This window comes from Peromyscus leucopus, chromosome 13 (assembly GCF_004664715.2).
Source record: "Peromyscus leucopus breed LL Stock chromosome 13, UCI_PerLeu_2.1, whole genome shotgun sequence".
NCBI classification, from domain to species: domain Eukaryota; kingdom Metazoa; phylum Chordata; class Mammalia; order Rodentia; family Cricetidae; genus Peromyscus; species Peromyscus leucopus.
In genome coordinates this window covers 21,353,495-21,377,368 of record NC_051074.1, presented here as the reverse complement: position 1 = coordinate 21,377,368, position 23,874 = coordinate 21,353,495, and the positions used below count along the sequence as shown (strand labels likewise).

The window sequence follows — 23,874 nt, the reverse complement described above, 5'->3', positions numbered from 1 at the left end:
AGCCTGCTTTCCCGACCAAGCAGCTTTGATTTATTTTCCCAATTACGAAAACAGCAAACGTTCATTTTAAAACTGACCTATTTCTTTTTTTTTTTTTTTTTTTTTGGTTTTTCGAGACAGGGTTTCTCTGTGTAGCTTTGCGCCTTTCCTGGAGCTCACTTGGTAGCCCAGGCTGGCCTCGAACTCACAGAGATCCGCCTGGCTCTGCCTCCCGAGTGCTGGGATTAAAGGCGTGCGCCACCAACGCCCGGCAAAACTGACCTATTTCTTTTTAAAGATCTATTTATTTTATGCGTGTGACTATTTTGCCTGCATATATATATATATATATATATATATATATATATATATATATACACACATATGCCACTACATGTATGCCTGGTTCCCACAGAGGTCAGAAGAGGGCATTGGATCCTTTGGAACTGGAGTTACAGATGGTTGTGAGTCATCATGTGGATGCTGGGAACCAAACTCAGGTCCTCTGGAAGAGCAAAAAATGCTTTTAACTGCTGAGCCATCTCCCCACTCCCTAAAACTGAGCTTTCATAGAGGCAAGGTCGTGTCTGTTAACGCTTCCCAGAGAACTTTAAGTTCTGCATATTTTATCATTTTAGGTTATTTTCTGTCACTGGTTCAGTTGCATCATTCAAAGATCAGAGATGATATTTATATATATAAAAGCCAATATGTGTGTGCTTGTAGGCAGTGGTTCCCCATTTATCTGTGTTTTGATTTTCTGTAGTCTTAGTTATCCAAGGCCAAGGGCCATCTAAAACCATTAGGTGGAAAATTCCAGAAACAAGTCATACATTTTAAATAATGTGTTATATTACTGACTATTTTAGTTTGTTACTGTTAGTATCTTACTCTGCCTAATTGTTTACTTAAAATGTACCATAGGCGCTCATGGGACAGAGACACATTGTTTCCCGGGTTGGGTTCCAAGCCACAGTTTGAGGCATCCACTGAGGACCCTGGAATGTATCTCCTGCAGTGTATTTTGAGTTACATTCATTAGCAAACAAATGCTTTGATTTGGTGGCGTTCCTCCTGACCCCAGTCCTTCTGGAATGCTGATGGTTAGCTGATTCATTGCTGTTGTATCCCATGAGTTCTGACCACTGCCACCTACATGTACCGTCCACTTCGGCCTCTGCCCGGGAGCCGGACCCAAACAAATGCATTCCTCCCTTGAAGCAAACATCAGTAGTCACTTGATCCTGATATCCTGGTTCCCGCAGTGTCAAGGCTGTTGTTTCTAATCAATGGCACTTACTGAAAAAACTTAATAATGAAAATTTTTAACTTCTTCAAGTTTTAACTTTGAAAGAGGTATCTGTTATAGGCTGAGTATAAGTTAGCTGATGGTAACTAAGTGTCCCTTACAAACATTTTTTTTCCCCATTGAATTACACAGGGTTCATATGTCTACTTGTTTGAAATGTATTGACAGGTCTTTTCAGTGACTCATCTTGTTTTTGGTTAGGATTCATTTCATACCTTGAAAAAATGGGTTAAGGAGCTGAAAGAGCATGGCCCAGAAAACATTGTGATGGCAATTGCTGGGAACAAATGTGACCTCTCAGATATTAGGTAAGACACATTTCAAATATCTCTCTGTGCGTGTGTGTGTGTGTGTGTGTGTGTGTGTGTGTTTCACATCTCCCGCCCCCCAATGTCTCTGACTAAAATGGAATTATGTCTTTGCTTATGTTTATGCTCTCTGTGTAATGATTTAGCTGATGGCCCCTCACTTGTGGTAGTTAGTGTGATATTATTTAACCAGAGAGGAATTATAGGAGAATGACATAAATCTGACCCCACCTATAATAGTGAATGTTAAATCAAATGGCCTATGCATCACACAGCTGTATTAATAACTCTATATACTGCCAGACTAGGTTGTTTTATTGCCTTTTTCTTCTTATTAGCATTACAACTAATATAATTTTAGTAACATTTTCATATACAAATGGCCACAAGAAAGCTTGATATTTTCCATAACATGTTGTTTTAGATTTTAACCTAAGGATGTAGTCCACTCTATATAATGCTACTATTTTGACTTAATATCTGAATATGATACATTTTATGGCATCACCCCAAGAGGCAATGGCTTATGGAACTTCTTGACCTTATGTCTTAGTCCTTTTTCTGATTGTTAGATCAAATACTCAAGGCTGTGTTTTTATAGAGAAAACAAGTTAATTGTGCTTTGCCTAGAGTTTCAATAAAGGAACACTAGTGAATGTATTATGTACAACATGGTAGAAAAACAGGAAGGGAATGGAGGCCATATGCAGAATTAATCACTTGGTGGAGCAGGAGCCCAAAGAGATCCAAGGACTAATTTCTCTCTTTTACAACAACCCGTCCCAAGTAGAGTCTCGTGAGAACTACACTGATGGTTGTCCCCACCATGGCCTAATCCCTGTCCGTTCTTCCACCATGCTTCTAGCTCATGAGCCTTGAGGAACACACTCAAACCGCATAATCCGACTGTAGAGCATGTATTAGAGACGTGATGACTTTATCTAGCCTGTTAAGCTAGCTGTTTATGAAGTGAATGCTACTTCAGAAGGTTATGTATTAGCTGTCCTTTCTCATGACAGGTCTATTCCAAGACTACAGTGGATATCTGAAACCATAGATTACACCATGCCCCATGTATGTTATGATTTCTTTCTACATATACAAATCTGTGATTAAATTTATTTTATACGTCAGGCATGTAGTTGAATGATTTAGAATAGCAATTAATAAAATAGAACAGTTTGTAATAATATAATATAGTAAAAGCTGCTTAAAATGTAATGAATTATTTATTTCTGGAACTTTCCATTTGATATATTTGGACTCGATTGATTGTGGGTAACTGAAGCCCTGGAGAGCAAAAACACTGATGGGGGATATACTTTATCAAATTTATTTTGCTTCCATTCCCTCGGCTCTGAGTTCTCAGGGATTCCCATAGTCCATTCTCATAAAGACAGCTACACCATGCTTCTAGTTTTGATATCTAAATATGATTAAACCAAAATTGAATAAGCATTGAAAATGGATCTTGCAAGAGTCCTTACAGTGGCATGTGGCAAATTACTCCATTTTTTTATGTTTGCAAGCATGCCGTATCACATTGTATCAGGTAGGTTCCTAATACCCGAGAACGCAACTCAGTCGCTTATTTTTCTGGGGGTTGGACAAATCTTTGAACTCCCCAGACTTGGTTCAGATATACTTCTTCTTTATTGTAATCCTGAAGCGGCTCTTTGGCTTGTGTTTCCGGCATTGGGTGGTTGGTGGGCAGTCAGCCTTGGTGAAATAGGGGGCTTCATTTGACACCTCTTTGTGGTCAAGGGCAACTTTGATAGAAAAAACTTCCCCTCTTTCTCTCTGGGGTGGGAGATACAAATGTGTGTGTGTGTGTGTGTGTGTGTGTGTGTGTGTGTGTGTCTGTGTGTCTGTGTGTCTGCGCGCGCACATGTGCTACTGGACTAAAATTTAAGAAAAAATTGATTTCTAGTTGAATGGGATGGGATTGTGTGCTACACAGAGCTGACATTAAAATTAACATGTTAATTTTAGGAAACAGAGAGTTGAGAAAGTGTTGATATCCATATGATCAAAACAGGCCTTCCTTCATCTCTGGGATTTGGTATGTTCCACTTGAGCTATGGAGAGACACTGGCCTGGCATTCTCTGTATTTCAATTCCCCACAGCTGACAGGGACCTTATGGTCCACTGAAGGGACCTGTCCAGTACAAGATGGGGAGGGTCGGGCTCTCGATGAGGGACAGCCTCAGATCAGCATAGTCTCCAGATAAAACAGGCTCGCTGCCTCTCATTCCTAGGTATTCTCCGTAGACCTCCTGCTGTGTGCACCCCGTGGTACACACCCAGCTAAGATGACCTGTTTAACAACCCACCCATTTCATTCCCAACTATAAATTCACTTGCAACCCTTCTATCCCCAAAGGATGATGGTCCAGCATCATCCAGCTACTGCCTCCAGTGATAACATCAAGGGTGCCAGGGATGGCAGCCAACCTTTCTGTTCAACTTCTTTTGTGTTGTTTGGCCTCATGAGGCCTGAATCAAGCTCATTAAGATCCCACAGGTGTTCAAAGCGTGGAATATATGTCTTTTGTTGTACACAGTCATTCGATAGGGCACTTGTTTTGATTATGGATCAAAGGAAATGGCCTGGTTTTGTAGTTCTTATTCAAACTTCTGAATAGATCAGTGAGAAAGACTACTTTATTTTTATTTTCAAAAATTGATAAATTAATATCATTTATCTGTCTGTCTGTCCATCCATCCGTCCGTCCGTCTGTTCATCCATCCACCAGTCTGTCTGTTTATCCATCCATCCATCCACCCACCCACCCACCCATCTATCTGTCCATCCATCCATCCATCCATCCATCCATCCATCCATCCATCCATCCATCCATCCATCTATCTATCTATCTATCTATCTATCTATCTATCTATCATCTCTCTATTTATTTATGTGTGTGCATGCTTGTAGAGGTCAGAGACAATTTATGAGGGTTGGTTCTTCTATCACATGAGTCCTGGGGGTTGAACTCGGGACATCGGGCTTGGCAGAGAGCATCTTTACTCACTGAGCCGCCCCCACCAGCTCTGGATGAGTTTCTTGAGGTTTGTTTTATGGCTTAGCCATGCTGTAGCCTAGAGAATGTTCCATGGAAGCCTCAGGCCACCTCATTTGTGTCTGTGGTGTGCATACACATGTGTATGCGTGCTTACATGTGTGCAGCTGCATATGGAGGTCAGAAGTTGATGTCAGGTGTCTTCTTTGACTCTCTACCTTGAAGCAAGGGTGTCTGCCGAACCCAGCGCACCAGCTCAGCCACTATAGCTGGACAGCTTGCCCTGGAGATTCATCTCCATGGGTGGGCTGCCATGCCATGACGTTTCTATGTAGGCGAGGCATCCATATTTAATTCTCCACATGTGCATGGCGAGCGCTTCCCCACTCAGCCATCTCCAGTCCTCCCATCAAGTTTTTGAAAACATCTGTTATTTTTATTTTGTTTTTAGTGGAAGTAGAAATTGAATTTAGAGCGTGCGCATGCCAGGCTAGTGCCCTACCACCGAATAGCTAAACAAACCATGGGCCCCATGAAGATGAGCATGCCAGCTTTGCCTCCACTCTAGTTCAGGCCGGCCTCGCACTGTTACTCCCCTGCCTCACCCTCCTGCGTAGCTGAGCCTGTAGGCCCGTACCATCAGAACTGGCCTGTATGCCTGTTTGTGTATTTGACTTTTCCCTTTGAAGAAGGAGAGAGGGAGGAGAAGGGAGGGGACAGAGAGAGAGAGAGAGAATACCAGCCTTCTGAAAATAACACTGCTTTAGCCAGAATTAAATTATTAAAATTGTTTTAATTTTTAGAATTGTATCCTTTTGTGATAGTTGATACTGGTGTTCCATTTATGGTCATGCTATAAAATTTCTAGAAATTTTTAAATTTTTTTTTTTTTTTTTTTGGTTTTTCGAGACAGGGATTCTCTTGTGTAGCTTTGCGCCTTTCCTGGAACTCACTTGGTAGCCCAGGCTGGCCTCGAACTCACAGAGATCCGCCTGGCTCTGCCTCCCGAGTGCTGGGGTTAAAGGAGTGCACCACCACCGCCCGGCTCTAGAAAAATTTTTAATGTTGGCTTATGTTTATGACATCCTTCTCTACAGGGAAAATTTTACGGAGTGCTCTGGAAAGTTCTTAAGTCTAGTAATTCAGCGAGGTTGTCAAGTACAAGGCACAGAAAACTCAATTACATTCCTGTTTACTAATAGTGAGTATGCAGAAACTGGAATTAAAAATACAATACCTTTTACAGTTGCTCCGAAAGAAATGAAATATTAGCAATGAAATTAATTAGCAAAGAAATGAAAATTAGCAACACAGGATCTGTGTGCTGAAAAATACAAAATGCTCATGAAAAATCAAATAAGGCTTGGGAAAAAAAAATGGAGACGTAACTATGTTCATCCATTGGTAGTTTCGGCGTATTAAAGGTATCTGTATTCTCCCAAGTGATCTCTGAGTTTAAATGAACTTCCTGTTAATATCTTAGCAAGGTTCTTGGTAAGCAAGCAAATTCTGGGGCTAGCAAGATAGCTCCAAGGGTAAGAGTACTTCTTGTACAAGCGTGAGGACCTGAATGTGGGTCCCCAGCCCCCTAGAAAAAGCTGCGGGGGGCCACTTGCCCCTGAGACTGCACTGCTGGGAAGTCTTGATCATCAGCACTGTTGGGTTGAGGAGCGCCTAGGCAGATGTAGATGCACACTTCTGAAGGTGTTGGGTTGAGGTGTGCCTAGGCAGATGTAAATGCACACCTCTGAAGGTGTTGGGCTGAGGTGTGCCTAGGCAGATGTGAATGCACACTTCTGAATGTGTTGGGTTGAGGTGCGCCTAGGCAGATGTGAATGCACACTTCTGAATGTGTTGGGCTGAGGTGTGCCTAGGCAGATGTAGATGCACACTTCTGAAGGTGTCTGTGAGCGTTTTCAGGGAACCGACTAAACAGGGAAGACATGCTCTGTCTGTGGGCGGAACTGTCCAGCAGGCTGGGTGCCTAGAACACAAGGGGAAGGAGGCATATTCTCAACGTTTTCCTCTCCCTCTGTCTCTCTCCCTCCCTCCTTCCCTCCCCCCTCTTCATCTTGCTCTCTGCCTCCCTCCTTCCTTCCTCACCTCCCACTTGCCATGATGCCTGTTCTCCTCGCCTTCTCTGTAATACACTGAGACCGAAACTGTGAGCAAAGGCGAGTCTTCCCTGACTTAAGTTGTTCCTCAGGTAAGAGTCACAGCAACCTGAAACTAACATACAAGGATTAGTACGTGGACTGTAGAGAACTCTCAGAACTTAACATGTGTAGACAGAGCTCCAAACTGAAAAAATGGGTGAAAGAATATGAAGTTGGGAGACGAAGCTATAAAGAGATGTGCAACATCATCATTGATCTGTCAAAAGGGCCAAGTGGAAAACAGCGCCAATACCTGGTGTTGGTGAGGGGGGCCGGCGAGACGGCTCAGCAAGTAAAAACACCGGCTGTGCAGGCCTAACTACCTACATTCCATCCCAGGAACCCATGGTGGAAGGAGGTAACCAACTCTTGAGAAAGGTGTCCTCCCACTTCCACAAGCACTCCATGCCATTGTGTACCTGCACTCAGGCGCCATCCTACGCACACAGATAATAACAGTAATGAATAAAAATGTTAGAACATAGCAAGTCCGGTCGTTGATGCAGACCTGGTGTGAGTGGGAAGCGCCGCTAATGAGCAGAGCCTGTCGGTGAAGCCGTTCAACAGTCTCTTGCAAAACCAGACCTGCAATCTCCATCTAACCAGGGAACCTCACTCTTGGGTATCTGTCATGGAGAGCTGAAACATGAACCATGAACATTCATAGACTTTCCCGGTAACATTTCCAAACCGTAATGAGCCTCGATGTCCTTGAGCAAGTGACTGGCTAAACAGATTGCGATGCACTCACTCCATGGACTGCTGCTCAGTTACCAAAGACAACAGACTGGAAGTTGGATGAGTCTTTGGGGGCACTGCGCTGCGTGAATAAAGCTCTGCGAGAGAGCTTTTCTTGACTGTAACAGATACCTGACATAAGTCAGTTTACAGGGAGAAAAGGTTTATTTTAACTCCCAACTGTGGGGATTTCAGTCTGTGATTGGTTGGCCCCTTTGCTTAGGGCCTATGCTGGTACTTTATAGTGGGAGTGTGTGGCAAAGCAACACATTCACCTCATGGTTGGGAATGAAACAGACCCAAGCTTCATAATGTTCTTCAAAGGTGTGTGAGTAATGACCTATAGTCTCTCATGAGGCCTCACTGTGAGAGCTGCCACCACCTCCAATATCAGTAATGAGGGGTTTCTTACAGGAGCAGCGATGACTCAAAGGCAGTTTCATCACTGAAAGCCCACACGAGCATGGATGATGACTCATGAAAGCTGGAACCCAGGAGCATACTGTGTCACCTTCAGGAGACATAGGTCAAATAGTACAGTCCAGGCAGCTTGGCTGCTCTGTGTCTCCTCAGAAGTCCTCACTGGTTATATAACCTCCTGGAAGGCCAGGCCTTGTGCATTTGGTTAGTTTCAGGGACTTTCTGAGACTTGCAAGTTGTTTACTTTGTAAGTCTTAAAGGAGCCCCCTTTCAAGGTGAAATGTTTCAATTTGGAGGAAATGTAGGTACTATACAAACAGGAGACTATAAATAGACCTAGGAAATCCAACTGAGAACATGTCAGTGTTAAATCTTGTTTGCAATATTATGAGATAGTTTGCAAAATGTGACAAATTATCTTAGGGTGTTGCTTTTTTGAGGCAGGGTCTTGTGTAGCCTAGGATGGCCTTAAAGTCACTATGTAGATGAGGGTGACTTTGAACGCAACTTTCTGCCTCTGTCTTCTGAATACTGACATTATAGATGTGCACCACCACATTTGACTCTAAGTTATTATTTCCTTTGCTTGTTTTTTCCCCCTTCACTTTCTTTTTTTTTTGTAGGGTGGGAGGTAACAATGCATGAGCGGAGGTCAGAGGGCAATTTGAGGGAGATGGTTTTTCCTTTCACCCTGCGAGCTCTGGAGACGGAGGTCAGATCATCAGGTTCGGCAGCCAGCGCCTTACCCACTGAGCCATCTTGCTGCCCTCCCTCTCCCCTCGACAGATTTCACTATGGAACTCAGAATGGCCTTGAACTTGTGATCCTTCTGCCTCAGTCTACTGACTGCTAGGAATACAGATGATTTCCACCATGATGCCTTCTTCAGGTGTTGATGGTGCTGGTGTGTGTGGAGGCCAGACATCAGGAGTAAGTGTCTTCTTCAGTTGCTCCCTAACTTAATTTTTGACACAAGATCTCTCACCAGTTTGGCTGGATTTGGACCTTCCTCTCTCTGCCTTCCCAGGGCTGGACTTAGAGGCACACACTGCTACACCCATCTTTTTTTGAAACGTAGGTGTGGGGATCCAAACTCAGGCCCTCATGCCTGTGCAGCGAATTCTTTACTGACTGGGCCATCTCTAACTCCCTCAGGGTGTTATTTCTTCTAACTGCGTATGAATCTATAATGATGTCAATAAAAAATTCAGTAAATAGAATTTTGATTTAGATGGGAAAAAAGAGGAGAGTACTGGTAAATTTGCGTATTGTGCATTTGCGTATTATGCACACATCATTTATATATATAGCAAAACTTCTGCAGAGAGTTTTCTGACTGACATTTTGCCCGCAGAGTGAGTGAAATGACCATTTTGACTATCCCAACACACACAGAAATACAGGCTAATGCTATTAAAAGCTGGCACTTAGAGGCTGGCCTTGTTGATTGGTAGAGCATTTTCCTAGATTATTTGGGGCCCAGAGTTTGATTCTCGGATACACACACACACACACACACACACACACACACATATACACACACACACAGGCACACAAGCATGTATGCACCACCACTACCAAGAAAAACAAAAAGGGGAAGCCTGCTGTATTGGTCTTTGTCCAGAGTACATGTGTCTCCCTGAGACAGAAATAGTCTGGCAAGTGACAGAGCCTCTGAACCTAGTGGGCATCTGCCTGTGGGGAGCTCTCTGTGGCAGGAGAATCAAGCAGTTGGTCAGCCAATCTGGCTGCTCCAGATTCTGCCTGCTGGCATGACTCTTGTAGGGAGTGAGCCAAATCTCCAGGTCTCAGACCTTATTCCAAGCCTGACCTCATTTTACTCTAATCCCAAAGTGCTTTTGCTCTTCTATAATTCCCAGAAAACTGGTTATTTCATTGGGGGTTACAGAAGGACAGTGCATAGAGTTTCTCTCTCGGCGTCTGTCTCTCTCTGCATGTGTGTATAAATGATCTAATGAGCTCACCTAACAGACATTGGTGGCCTGAGCTTGCTAGCCCTGAAGAAGAGCTGTGCACAGCATGTTTGGAGAGTGTGCTGGGATGGGTGGCAGGGGATTGGCCTTCTGAATCTGGCAGAGCCTAAGCGAGGTTGTGAGAACAGAGGGCTCGGCAGAAGAGACACCTGTTCCTCAGTCAGCGAGCTTCATGCGCATGCGGGGCTCAGAATACTGTGGAGGTTAGCTAGCCCTCATCCAGAATGCCTAGGACCGGGCACTTTGGAGTTCAGGTTTCACAATTATGTTCATAGACATAAACAGCTGTTTTGGGGATGGAACCCAAACAAACACAGCTGGAGAGTAATTTTATACAGTATTATAAATGGTCTTTCTGTTTTTGTGTGTGTGTGTGTGTGTGTGTGTGTGCATAAAGTTTTTTTTTTTTTAAGATCTATTTATTTATTACGTACACAGTGTTCTCTGCCTGCATATATCCCTGCATGCCAGAAGAGGGCACCAGATCTCATTATAGATGGTTGGGAGCCACCTTGTGATTGGTGGGAACTGAACTCAGAACCTTTGGAAGAGCAGCCAGTGCACTTAACCTCTGAGTCATCTCTCCAGCCCCTAAAGTTTTGTATTATTGAATTTTCTACTTATCATGTTGGTGTTCCAAAAAAGCCTCTGACTTGTTGGGTTTTGGAATGTTTGGTTAGGGTTGCTCAGCTTGTCTTGAAGGTCTGCCCTGCTCCTCGAGGTGAAAGACCCTGAATAATTCAGGATTTCTAGCCTCACTCCTGATCTTACTGATAGATTTTCCCAATTTGCCTGGAAAAACCCTAAACAAAAACTTCCCTCTGTGGAGGTGTGGAAAGATCGTAAGAGGACCAGAACCACAGTGAAACATCCGTGTTCCGGCTCTGGCATAGTGGTGGCACTCACGAACTCATGGCGGCTGCAGTTGCTGGCAGAAAACTGAGCTGGTAAACAGTCACTCACAGCTGGGGGAGGGATACATGGGTCCCTGCCTGTCCCCCAGTGGGACAGGGGAGGTAATGGCAGTGGAGGGCTGCTAGGGGAGAGGAAGCATTATCTTCTGTGAAGCAGCCTCTGGTGAGCTTGTTCACGATCCATTGGCTAGCCTTGTACCCATTGCCATACAAGTGAGCCTATGTAAACCCAGTGCATCACAAAGAAAAACAACAAGATGATGTTGAAGTAGGAGAGGAACTGGGTAGGAGGAGGGGGGTGCTTGTCAGGGGTGTGGGAAGACAAGACAGGGTGGAGCGATGCATGTGATCAGAATTTATTCTATACGTGTGTGAAATTGCCAAAGAACAATTTTAAAAACTCTCTGCTGAGATGATGGTGACGCCGATGACGAAGCTAGAAGAACGGGCGGCGTCTCTCAGCCTGAGGCACGCAGACGGAGTGGCTGTGGGAAGATGTGCCCGGGGTCTCACACTGGGCATCACTTCCCTTCCTTCCCGCTCCTGCCCTGACTGCCAGCATTGACCTTGGATAAGAGCTCTGGCCCAGCTCCCAGAAGCCTGACTGCTTCCTTCCCCCCACCCAAGCATCTGCTGATGCAAAAGATTGCAAAATTGGGGACATTTAAAGGACATGCCAATATGGAAAGAAAATAAGAACCTTAAGTGCCCTGGACATGTGATGATGGGGTGGGGTGGCAGATGGGGAGCCATAATAACATAAAACATGGAAGAAAACTGGTCAAGATGGCAGGAGAGGCTGACATGTGTGCAGAGCGAGCAGCATTTGGCCTGGGCTCATTGTAGGCATCCCTAGCCCCAGGCAGGCAGGTGGGGCTCAGGTTCTAGAGAGAAAAGGAATCTTTCTTTCATTGAGTCTAGGGAGCCCAGAAGGATACTACGTGGCCCCCTAGGTTTGGTGAAGAAGAGAGACAATTGAATGTTGGAAAGATACAAAGAGAGCTAGATAACCTTTCCTCAGTGGCTTAGAAATTTCATGAACAAAAGCATCCGTAAGGGATCTTTTAGAAATTGTGAGTCTGAGAGCCGGTCCCAGAGATTCTGTGTCTGTCGGAAGAGGAAGATAGGGGTTTGGGAGGGATGGCCAAGGCAGTAAAGCACCTGCCTCGCAAACATGAAGACCTGGATTCCATTCCCAGGACCCATGCAGAAATGCCAGGTGTGGTGGCATGCATTTGCAGTCTCAGGGCTGGAGAGGTAGATACAGACAGATTTCTGGAGATCACGGGTGTTCTAGTCTAATTGGGGGCCTTCTGGACTGTAAGAGATCCTATCTCAAAAGAGATGGTTGACCTTCCTGAGGATGACAGCTGAGGTTGTCTTGTGACCTACACACACACACACACTAACGAGGGGCTAGGGAGACAGATCAGTGAATAGAGTTCTTGCTACACAAACATGGGGACCCGCGTTCCAATCCCCAGCGCCCTCCTAAAAGCCAGGCATGGCTGCCTGCGCCTGTTACTCTGGTGGTGGCGGTGGCGGTGGTGGTGCTGGTAGCAGTGGTGGTAATGGTGAAGGCATAGCTGCATACACCTCTTACTCTAGTGGTGGCAGCAGCAGCAGCAGTAGTTGGTGGGGGCGGTGCTTGTGTGTGAAGATGGGTCTACTTCAGGTTCAGTGAGAGGCCCTGTCTCAAACGATTCGGTGTCAAGTCATGGAAGGAAGACACCCATTGCCCATCTGTGGCCTCCGCACACTCTTGCATGCATATATACACATAGAGAGTCCCCCAACACACACACACACACACACACACACACACACACACACACACACACACACACACAAAGAGATAGAGATATGGAGACTTCTCCAAGTGTTCCCAAGGGTCCCTGGGAAAACACTGCCCTGAGTGCCCAGAGCTTACCATTAGAAGAGAATGGGGGAGGCCTGGAGCCAGTCTCGGTCTATCCTGGTCTCTGACTGTGGGCCATCCAGGTCAGGTGGAGAACAGAAGCACACACGTTTTGAGAGCCCATTTATCATTCCCACCATGGGGGCCTCCCACAGAAGCGGCTCCAGCCGCCCTCTGCCCCTCCTCTTAGGAATCTCATATTGATGACTGTTAGGAGAAAATGTGGGATTGGATGGGTTTGTCCACATCTGGCTAAGATGAGCCACCTCCTGGAATGAGAGCTCCCTTACACCCACCCTGTATTTGGTTGCCTTGGACTGCACAGGAATGAGGTGCCCTGGCAGTCGTACGTGTTTGAGACAGGCTGCAGGTATTTCAGGAACCATCTGCTTCAGAGGGCAACGGGACCAGTATCCTCAGTGTCTCAGGTAGAGACCTGTGTGGCCTGCTCCTGCCTTGGTCTGTAAGCCAGGTTTGCTCCCTCATGTTTCCTTCACTAGCCAGCCTTGACCTGCAGCTTGGGAGAATTTACTCCGCCTTCCCCTCCCCCTCTCAGCGGATTCCTTGTTTGACCTTGTTTTCCTGGTTTTGAACTTTTGCCTGTACAAATCCCTTTGGATGCTTCCAGGTGGGAAAGTCTGCCTTTCTCGGTCCCTGGGATGCTAGCTCTGTCTCATGGGTTCTGTGTAGTGTGAGCTGCTTCCCAAGCTCCAAGGTCGCCTGTTGGTGTCCCACCTCCTTGGATTTCCCCTTTCCAGCATCATTCGGGCTGGTGGGGGGCGCGGAGGAGATCCAGCAGAAGAACTGGTACAAGGCCATCAGACAAGGTTTATTTCATCTTCTGAGGGCTATCAGTGGAGTTACCCAAGAGCAGTGACATGAAGAATGGCGACTCCGGAAAGAAACAGGCCCTTCTCCTCAGACCGTGGGTTTGAGGGACCTTGTTGTCACTGACCTCCTCTGGCCAGGATTCCTTTCATCTCCCCACCGTGGAACCAGCAGAGCCCTAGGGACGAAGGCGACAGGCACCCTGTGTCTCCTGTGGCGTGACTGTCTCTAAGCTTTACAGTGGTGGGCTGGTCTCTGAGGGGAGCACCGAGAGGGGAGCACAGAGAGAGGCTGCAGGAGCGGCTGCAGTGAGTCAGGAATCTGTTCCTGGAGAGGAGGTTGTTCACCAAGAAGAGGCATCTGGGAGTAGAGTAAAAATAGGAGCTATAGGTAGGGAGAAAGACTTGGTGTGCTCAGTTCTCAGAAATCCAGTTACCAAATAGGTTTTGTGTGCAGCAAAGTACTGTGGGAACTACAAGAAAGGACAGATGTGCCTCGGAGAGCTGTTTGGGGAGCATTTACCCCCGCCTTACCCTTTCCCTCACAGCAGTACAAGGGCATAGTCCAGAGCAGACAGGAATTTCGGAAAGGGGACATCCACAACCTCTAGCCTGACTAGGAAAGGCCGGGATGATGTGCCACAGACAGGGCTGTGGGATGGTGTACCTCAGTAGGGCTCCGATGGATGACTCCTGTCAGAGGCAGGTGAGAAAGGATGATCTGGGTAAGAGGAAATTCTGGGAGCAGAAAGTTCCCTACCAGAGCCAGAGGTGGGGGGCGAGCGGGCGGGATGAGCAGAGCTTGAGTGATAGGAGAGGGGACATGAAGACCATCCACGTGAGCATGGCACCATGTGGGAAGGCTGGGAAAGACAGAAGGTGTCTGGACAGTGTGCTGAGTGGCCAAGCTGGGTATCTTTGTTAGGGTTGCTGTTGCTGTGAAGAGACTCCATGACCACGGCAGCTTTTACAAAGGAAACATTTAGTTTGAGTGGCTCATAGTTCAGAGGTTGAGTTCGTTATTGTCGTGGTGGGACATGGCGGTGTGCAGGCAGACATGGTGCTGGAGAAAGAGCTGCTATGATTGATCTGCAGGCAACAGGAAGTAGACTGAGCACTCGGAGTAGCCTGAGCAAAGGAGACCTCAAGGCCCACCCCCACAGTGACTCTTCCTCAAACAAGGCCCTTCCTACCCCAACAGTGTCACACCTCCTTTTGAGGGCCATTTTCTTTCAACCACCACACTAAGTAAACATTTTTCTAAAATAAAATTTTATATACACATATTTACATTTGAAATTCAATATTTTCCAAAAAATTAAAGTGTTTGATTTCTTACCTACAACCCTAAAAGCTACCCTAGTCTTGAATAGGTCAAAAAATATGTACAGAAGTTTTTTTTTTTTTTTAAATAAGCAAACCAGATAACAAATTGAATTCCTAGATAACAAAAATCCCATATATTCTAAATGCCAAAAACTCAAAGCCCAAAACAGCGCAACAACAAACACCAAAAGGTCCAGGGAGGTGCAAAGCCTTCCTGCCGGCAGCTCTCTGTTTATGTGAGGTGACGAGGCATGGGAGCTTCTTCTGTTGCAGAGTGTGTTCTGTGCACAAGATGCCGTGGACCAGCCCCTCCTGATGCTGTTACCCAGCCAGGAGGGAAGTAGCTTTGGAGCTCCCAGGAGCCCAAAGAACACATCTGGAATATCTTTCTTCAATTAGAGGCACCCACAGTCCTAACTTTGCAATCATGCTTTGTTTTCCTTATGCTCTCAACATCCGCATTTGTATTTCTCAGCAAATTGATTGTTTAGACTTGACCACTTTCAAGTTTTATGCGAATGGAATAATTAATGTTTTATCGTATGATGAATTGTTTCCTGCTTGAAACCAGCTTGGAGAGTCGCCCAGCGAATGCCCAGTGTCGTCCGGTGTCTGGATGTGGGTCTGGTTTATGTGTCTACCCGTCTAACTGCTGATGGGCGTTTGGGTCATTCTTGACGTGGGTTTTGAACATTGGTTGGGTAGCCTCATCCATATCTCACAGTGCCATGCTTAAGCATGTCTCTAGACTGTAGGATGTAGTGGAGTGGCTGCTGTACAGATATGGGGACTTGAGTTCAGATCCCTAGCACCCAGCTTAAAAAAAACAAAAGCAAAAACAGCTAGGTGTGGTTGCAACCTATCTGTAGCACTAGTGTGGGGGTTGGAAGAAAAGGAGAAAGAAAGATCCAGACAGACTTGCCAATGGGTGAGCACTCCCTTTAACAAAAGACCTTGTACCAAACAATAAGGAGGCACACTTTCACATGCACACGGGCACATGTCTGCGCGCACACACACACACACACACACACACACACACACACACACACACACACACACAGTCTCCTTCAGGTCTAGGTCCTCTCTTGACTTTGTACCTTATCTCCCTTACAATGTATGGAAGATGATTTGTCAATGTTTTCCCATTATAGTCTGTTCTTTGGAGGTTTCTTATGGGAAATCTCCCCGTGACCCTGAGCTTGGTGATCGGCCGTCTATGTCAACTACCCTTCACAGACTTACAAGCTTGTAATGATCTGTCTTTAGATCACACGCTGCTGCTCTGTTGTTTATACCGTGTGCTTTCTCCCCTCTTGTAGCTGGCCGGGTGTCTCACCGTGATTGGTTAGACGGCCCATTCTTTCCCCACTGACGGGTAACCAGCCCCGTTTCGGGCTGATACCACGGGTGGTGTAAATTTAGATCTGTTTCTAGGTCGCTCTTCCGTTCTGCAGCACACTTGTCCATCCTTAAACGCCAGCACCACCTGTCCTAATTCATGCAGTTTTCGTCTTGGGAACTCATATGGACTTGTGATGTGCTCTGTAATATTTAACCTGTAATTTTTGACCCTTGAGATGTTGTAACAGTATGGATAAGGATGCGTAATGGCCTGGTGGACTAGGTTTCTTTTTATACTCTTGTTAGAAAGCAGTAATTTGTGTTTTTTGTTTGTGTGTTTGTTTTTGTTTTGCTCAAACTATACCGGTTTCTGGCATCAGGAGTTCTTCCCTGTTGGCTCTTGTGTCCTCATGCCTTATTGGTAGCACAGTAAGGCAAGTAGGCTTGTCTTATGTCTTGTATGTATTTTTCTCTGAGAAGCCTTGGTTTCTTTCATAGAAAATGATATTAAAACCCTCAGTCTGGGTGTCAGGCGTGCTCAGTGCTGTGGGGCACCATTGGTTTTCAACGCTTTCAATGAACGGAGCTAGGAGATACATCATTATGTGCTAACTGAAGTGTCTCACCTCCAAGATAAAGTGGTGATGTTGATGCCCCTGACCCTGATTTAGAACAGCAGGCTTCATTCTAGCCTTGGAGATCCGTGGAAAGAATGTTTCAAAGCTGTTGTATCTTTTGTTCTTAGAGATTTTCTAAGAATACAAAGTTACTTCGTTTGTTATCCTTTCTCTGCCCTTGAGTTTCAGAGTTTATCATGCAACTTTTTTAGGAGCTAAAATTTCCTCAGTGGTACGTTCCTTTAAAAAAAAAAGATTTATTTGTTTTATGTGTGTGGGGTTTTCCCTGCATGTATGTATGTGCACGGCATGTGTGCCTTATGCCCATGGAGGTCAGAAGAGGGCATCGGATCCCCTGGAACTGAAGTTAATGATGATTGTGAGCCAATCACTGGGAACCAAACCCAGGTACTTTTCCAAGAACAGTCAGTGCTCTTAGCCACTGAGCCATCTCTCCAGCCCCTCCGTGATAAATTCTTGATGGCATATATTTTTTTACTTGTATTTCCTCTGTCTACTGTTCATCTGGTCAGTAGGCTAAAAACAAATTATTACTCTGTGTGTGTGTGTGTGTGTGTGTGTGTGTGTGTGTGTGTGCGCGCGCGCGCAGATATTTCCTTCTTCCTGCCCATATAGGTCTCTCACTGAACCCAGAACTCATCATTTCAGCCATGTTGGCTGGCTAACAAGCCCTAGTAACCTGCCTGTCTCTTCGTGTCCTCACTCTAGAGTTGGATTTTCAGGTGTAACCCCACTGTGCTTTTATATAAGGGGATATGAACCCAAGTGCTCCCACTTACACACCAAGCACAAGCACTATATCCACGGAGCTGTCTTCCCAGTCCTCCTCTCCAACTCACTTTGGATGCTTGCTGTGCGATGGACAGGATTATCAGTGGACGTGCTAATCTTCATAACCCTGCATCCGCAAGGGGCTCCATGTGACGAGATGAAACACAGCCCAGAGAAGGAGCTCGTCCCAGGCCCTGAGCTGGCATACGGAATAGATGATGTGGCTTTGAACCTGTCACCTGTCCCAGAGCCTGTGCCCCTGACCTTCGTGACACCACACATCCTAAGAAGTGAAATGGCAAACCAGATCCAGGATGAGGAATGCCATCCAAGGCACCGAGAGGGAGCATTGGTTTGACAAATTCAGGATTCTCAACTCACAGTTCTTCCTGGTGGTTCTCCAGCCCCTTCAGGACCAGCCAGAATTTGTTTGAGGAGGGGTCTTTAGAGGAAAAGGAAATGACCAAGTCCCTTAAGAGGACCCATGTTTTCTGCGCCGTCTTACTTCTATTCCAAATTCTAATATTCTTCACGAGAAACAAACCCTCTAAGTCTGTGGCTAAGAACCCGACACGGCCTGCTTGAATTTGACACCAGGGATTTGGCCCCAAGTGAATAGCTGTTCCTGTCAACATGATTAAGCAGGCCAGACCTCATGGGAACAGACGTTCTTCCCAGGGTACCCATGTCAAGTGCCATAATGGGAAGGGCTTACGTGGATCACTGTCGCAGGCCATTGTCCCATTAGATGTTTACTCCGAAGGTGGCAATTATTCTTCCTTTCTCAGAAGAAGTTGATTTGGTTTTAGTTCTCCCTCAAGTAAATTGATCTGAGTGTCCATATGAGCTGAGGATTTCGCTGCTTCCAGCACTGTCAAAATGGCTTTGACTGTGTGTCACACAGACATTTTTGGTATTTGGAAAACATACATACCAACGAGAGTATAATGGACTCTGATTATTTGTCTCAGTGGTGCTTGAGGGAATGGGGAGGTGTGAGAATCCGTTTCATGGCAAATGTAGCCTCTGCAAATCCCCCCCTCACAGCCTTCCTCCGCTTGATTTGATGGAATGTTGTGAATGGTTCCTGTTGCTTTTGGCTGGAGTCCCTTAAACGTGGGACGGTTTGGATGAAAATAGCCCCACTAGGCATTTAACAGCCATCTCCTGTTCACTGTGTTATCGGGGGCAACCTGGCTTTTCTTTTTCTTTTACATTTATTTATCGTGTGTGTATGCGAATATACATGCACCCACACGTGTGTCAACACCACAGCACGCGTGTGGAAATTAGGGGAACACTCAAGGGGACTTGTTTTCTCCTTCCATCATGTGGGTCTCAGGTATTGAACTCAAGGTGGCCAGCTTGGTGGCAGGCAGCATAGTCTCCTGAGCCATCTGTGGGTCCTTGGTTGGTCCTTTAAGCTTGATATGGCAACAGTTGGTTGAGAAAATAAAAAGACGGCGCATGGTGTTTAAATGAGATGCTAAAGGCTATATTCCAAGAGTGTAGCAGAGTGTAAAACACCTATAGTTCTTGCTAATGTGGAGTTTAAGAAGCCTAATGTGTGCGCTAGCAATCTCTAGATGGGTGTGAGGAAACGTTCCTATCTGCTGTTTCCTGTCTTCTTTGCTCCCACGGAATGGTGTCTGAGTAGTAGCTATTTCATCAAAGGTAGTGAGTGCCTCCTTCATCATGGCTTTCCTATGGTCATCTCCATACCAGTTTCCAAACTCTTGGTTTCATAGTGTCATGTTGTAAACAGAGTCTAAAACACATCCAACTGGTGCTTTAGAGCTCAGCCCATCCCAGGATTACTCTCCAGCTGTCAAATACATAAGACATTGCCGGGAAGCATGCTTTTGTGCTGAATTCTGGGGCTCTTGGTATCTAATGAGTTCAAAATGCCTAATGCTGTGAGTGGGTAATGTACCTGAAGGGTTCATGGCTATCTGGAGAGGGGTCTGGCTTCTCTTTCCATGTCCTTGTTTCTAGCATGAAGATGCTTTGCTTTGTAACTTAGGTGTTTGCTTCTCTGAGCAAATGGAGGCTTTTCTATGTCTGCTCCAAAGTGCCCGGACATGCTTCAGAGGACACACATCTCTGTGGACTCTTTCATGCCATGGCTAGCTCCACCCTCTGATCTTCAGGCAAGCTTTATTTGTTAGAGTACAAACAAAATGTCACCACAGTAGGGTGACTCGGTATTGTAAAGATGTCAGTTTGCAGCCAGGCGGTGGTGGCGCACGCCTTTAATCCCAGCACTCGGGAGGCAGAGGCAGGAGGATCTCTGTGAGTTCGAGGCCAGCCTGGGCTACCAAGTGAGTTCCAGGAAAGGCGCAAAGCTACACAGAGGGTTTCTGTCTCGAAAAACCAAAAAAAAAAAAAAAAAAAAAAAAAAAAGATGTCAGTTTGCTGGAAGTTAACCCATGAATCCACTAAAGTATCAGACCAGTTATCTACATAAGAGCCACTTTGGATAATAGTCTGCAAACTCATCTAGAGACAACAGACAGACAAAACAAACAAACAAAAACAAAAAACAAAAAAACCAACAACAAACAAAGCAACAACAACAACAAAAAAAAACAGACAGAAAAGACTAGTGACCAGCAGAGAGCCAGGGAATGAGGGAAATATGCAAGGATATATAATTTAATTGTAAAGCTGATATTGAAAAATGATGTAAAAAAGGGGGTCATTTAATAAATACTGTACATAACTCGCCAATTGTGGGAGATGAAAGAAAAATAGAACAAATATCTCAATATAAAATAACAAATCATAAAAGTTGAAAGGAAATGGGGCTGGAGAGATGGCTCATCAGTTAAGAACACTGGCTGCTCTTCCACAAGACCCAGGTTCAATTCCAGCCCCCACCTGGTGGCTCACAGTGACTGCAACTTCAGTCCAGGGATTCAGTGCCCTTTTCTGGCTTTCACAGGCACTGCATGCATGTGATGCACAGGCTCTCTCCTCTCTCTCTCTCTCCTCTCTCTCTCTCTCTCTCTCTCTCTCTCTCTCTCTCTCTCTCTCTCTCTCCCTCCCTCCCTCTCCCTCTCTCTTAAAAAAAGAAGAGAGAAAACAGAATTAAAAAAATCTTGGGCCAGGCAGTAGTAGCAGATACCTTTAATCCCAGCACTCAGGAGGCAGAGAGAGGCAGGGTGTCTGAGTGTGGGGCCAGCCTGATCCACAGAGCGAGTTCCAGGCCAGTCAGGGCTACACAGAGAAACCCTGTCTCAAAAACCAACCAACCAGCCGGGCGGTGGTGGCGCACACCTTTAATCCCAGCACTCGGGAGGCAGAGCCAGGCGGATCTCTGTGAGTTCGAGGCCAGCCTGGGCTACCAAGTGAGTTCCAGGAAAGGCGCAAAGCTACACAGAGAAACCCTGTCTCGAAAAACCAACCAACCAAACAAACAAACAAAAACCTTGGACCTGAAGTGAGCTATTTAAGCGTGCAGATGTCAGCAAGGAAAATGATTAGTAGGACTGACTTGGCAGGAGGTGGCGAGCTCAGCAGTTTTGAGCACTGGCTGCTCTTGCAGAGGACCTGGGTTCAGTTCTCAGCACCCACATGGCAGCTCACAGCCTCCTGTTCCAAGGGAACCTGACACCTCTTGCCTCCACAGGCACTGTACTCATGTAGTGCACATAATATACTCGTGCGTGCATGCACACACACACACACACACACACACACAAATAATTATTTTTAAAAGACTGACTGTGCAAAAAACTTGTCAGAAAAAGAAATGCCACAAACAAGATTTAAATACAAGTAACATATTGAAAAAATACGGAAAGTATTTGACTGAAGGCTAAGTTCCCTAATATGTAAAGAACACTTACCGATCAATAAAAGGAAAAAGACAACACCAATAACAAACTAGGATGGGAAGATGCAGAAGAATATTACAGAAAAATGCCCGTGGCTTATGGAAAGTTACTTGCCATCCGTGAATAAGAAATTGCTCAGAATTAATGTAAGGTTTCCTAAATTCAAGAAAACTATACAGAATATGACCGTTTTATTCTTGGGGCCATTTACTGAAATGAATGTTCTTCGTGGATGGCTAGCACACTGGTGTGCCCCCTCCTTGCCTGTGGGATACTGGTCAGGACCAGGAGCCCTCCCTGGAGTTTGAATTCTGTCCTCTGATAATTCTGTAAGAATCTGGCACCGTGTTGTCCTTGTTGCTGAGACAGCATTGTGCACAAAAGAGACACTGATCTAACTGTGCGAGCATTTTGTAGCACCGGGGTGCTACATTTGACACTGGAAAGTATGGTTGAATGAATACTAAGGTAGCAGGGAAGTAAATACTGCGGGGCAGTTAGTTACCCTAGCTCCTTGAGCAAGGCTTGGTGCCTGAGCCTGTTCGCCTGTTCACCTGTTCATCTGAGTACTTTAGCTAGGCTGCTAGCAAGCGCTTCTGGCCTAAAACCTGTGGTTGGAGTGCTGCCAGTCCTGGGAACTAAACCTCCACAGACCCCTCAGGAGGACAACGCATTGTTCTGCCTGAGACCCACTGAAGGGACCCCTCCTCACAGGTGGGGCTTCTGGGCTCCCCGGTGTTGGGGGAGGAGGTCCACCAATACTTGACTAGCCCTGAAATTGCAGTGAGTCAGTTGCCAGGTTGCCTGGTAACGGCCTCACACAACAAAACAAAGACCCCCTATTGGGCAGCACAGGCTCTAGAGTGGCAAGAACACAGTGTTCCTGATCTCTGTCCCCTGCTGAGAAGTCTCCAAGTGCAAGTGACCAGCTCAGGGCTTTATGCCTGAGTCCAAGGGACACAGAACTGGCTGCCGTCCAGAGCTTGATAAGACCCGCCCCGGGGGCTGATAAGTCCAGAGCTGAGCCCACGAGGAGCCTCCTCTTGGTGTTACCTTCACCCCAGAAACCTCTTCCGGGCCCACTTGGGAGGGTGGTCCAACTTGTACCTCCTGAGTTTCCAGTTGACCTCAGCACTGACTACACTTCCTGTTAGGTCCACAGGGCCCCTCCTGACTTCCTCCTCTTTCTGTGAATGGCAACTGAGGGGATTTGCCATCTAGCATTACAAGGTGTTCACTGACCACCTCTGAGGTATCAGGTACAGTTGAAGGACACCTGCACAAGAACAAAGCCATGGTTCTATCTGGCCTTGGCGCCACTACAGCCAGAGTCACCTGAGAATTTGTTAAAACACAAAGCAATTTCATTTTCCTAGATCTCTGATTTCTTCCTTCCCTAGGCATGTTTATGTGTTTTGTGTCTTTTGTTGTTGTTTGAGACTGGCACTGGCTTACTTAGTTGAGGCTGGACCCTTCCACTCAAATTCAAACTTTCTGGCTTTGTTTGGATTTGAAATCTTTTCTCCAGGCATGATGGTACACGCTGATAATGTCGGATTGGGGTGTCAAGCAGAAAGATTGACACTAATTAAAAGCCAGCCTAGTCTGGCCTACATAGTCAGTTCTAGGCCAGCCTGGGCAACATGTCTAGAGCTTTATCTCAAAAACTGAAAGGGGGAAAATGACAGCATCACTAGCCTTTCGAGCTGAAACATTTCAGGCTCCCGTTTAAAGAAGTCCAGTGAGAATGATTGCAGCTCCTGTGAGTAAGTACCCTCTTCTCCAGGTCTAGTCACTCGGGAACAAGAAAGAGTTAAGTCAGAGCCTTTGCTGTCGGAAGTGGGCTGGATCCTGCTGCCCTCTTCCCCACAGTTGGGGAAGAAGTTAGAGCTGAGTGCAGGTGGGCCCCATGTTCTCTCCAGCTCAGGAGTCCACTGTGCTCCACCGTGGATGGGTCAAGCTCCTGGTATATTCTGACAAGTGACAGGAGAGTTGGTCCCGGAATTCAGGTCCGATAGCTAGGCAGTTAATAAACAAATAAAGAGGAGAGGAGTAAGGAATGGCAGAAGTCAGCCACTCCAGATGTGGCGTACTGGATCCACAGCCTCCACAGCCTCCACAGCCTCCACAGCCTCCACAGCCTCCACAGCCTCCACAGCCTCCACAGCCTCCACAGCCTCTGCCTTTTCTACTTCTCCAGCCCTGTCTGTCTCCCACCGGTCCATGAAGCCTGGAACCTGGTCCTAGCTCTGAATTCCAGCCTCCATCCTGACCACTCAGCCAGCCTCTGGCTGGCTCGCCCCAGCTGATTTGAAAGGTGTGTCTCACCAGAACCCCCGAGGAAGGCTGACATCGAGGGCACGCGCAGA

At 46.2% G+C, this 23,874-nt stretch overlaps 1 protein-coding gene across 1 annotated transcript in view; it reads left to right on the top strand.

Annotated features, from left to right (window-relative positions):
* Positions 1–23,874, top strand: part of Rab31 (RAB31, member RAS oncogene family) — a 129,792-nt gene that overhangs the window by 83,676 nt on the left and 22,242 nt on the right. Inside the window, exon 5 of the mRNA XM_028873986.2 lies at positions 1,490–1,596. Within this exon, the coding sequence (XP_028729819.1) occupies positions 1,490–1,596 (107 nt within the window). The remainder of the gene's footprint in view (positions 1–1,489; positions 1,597–23,874) is intronic.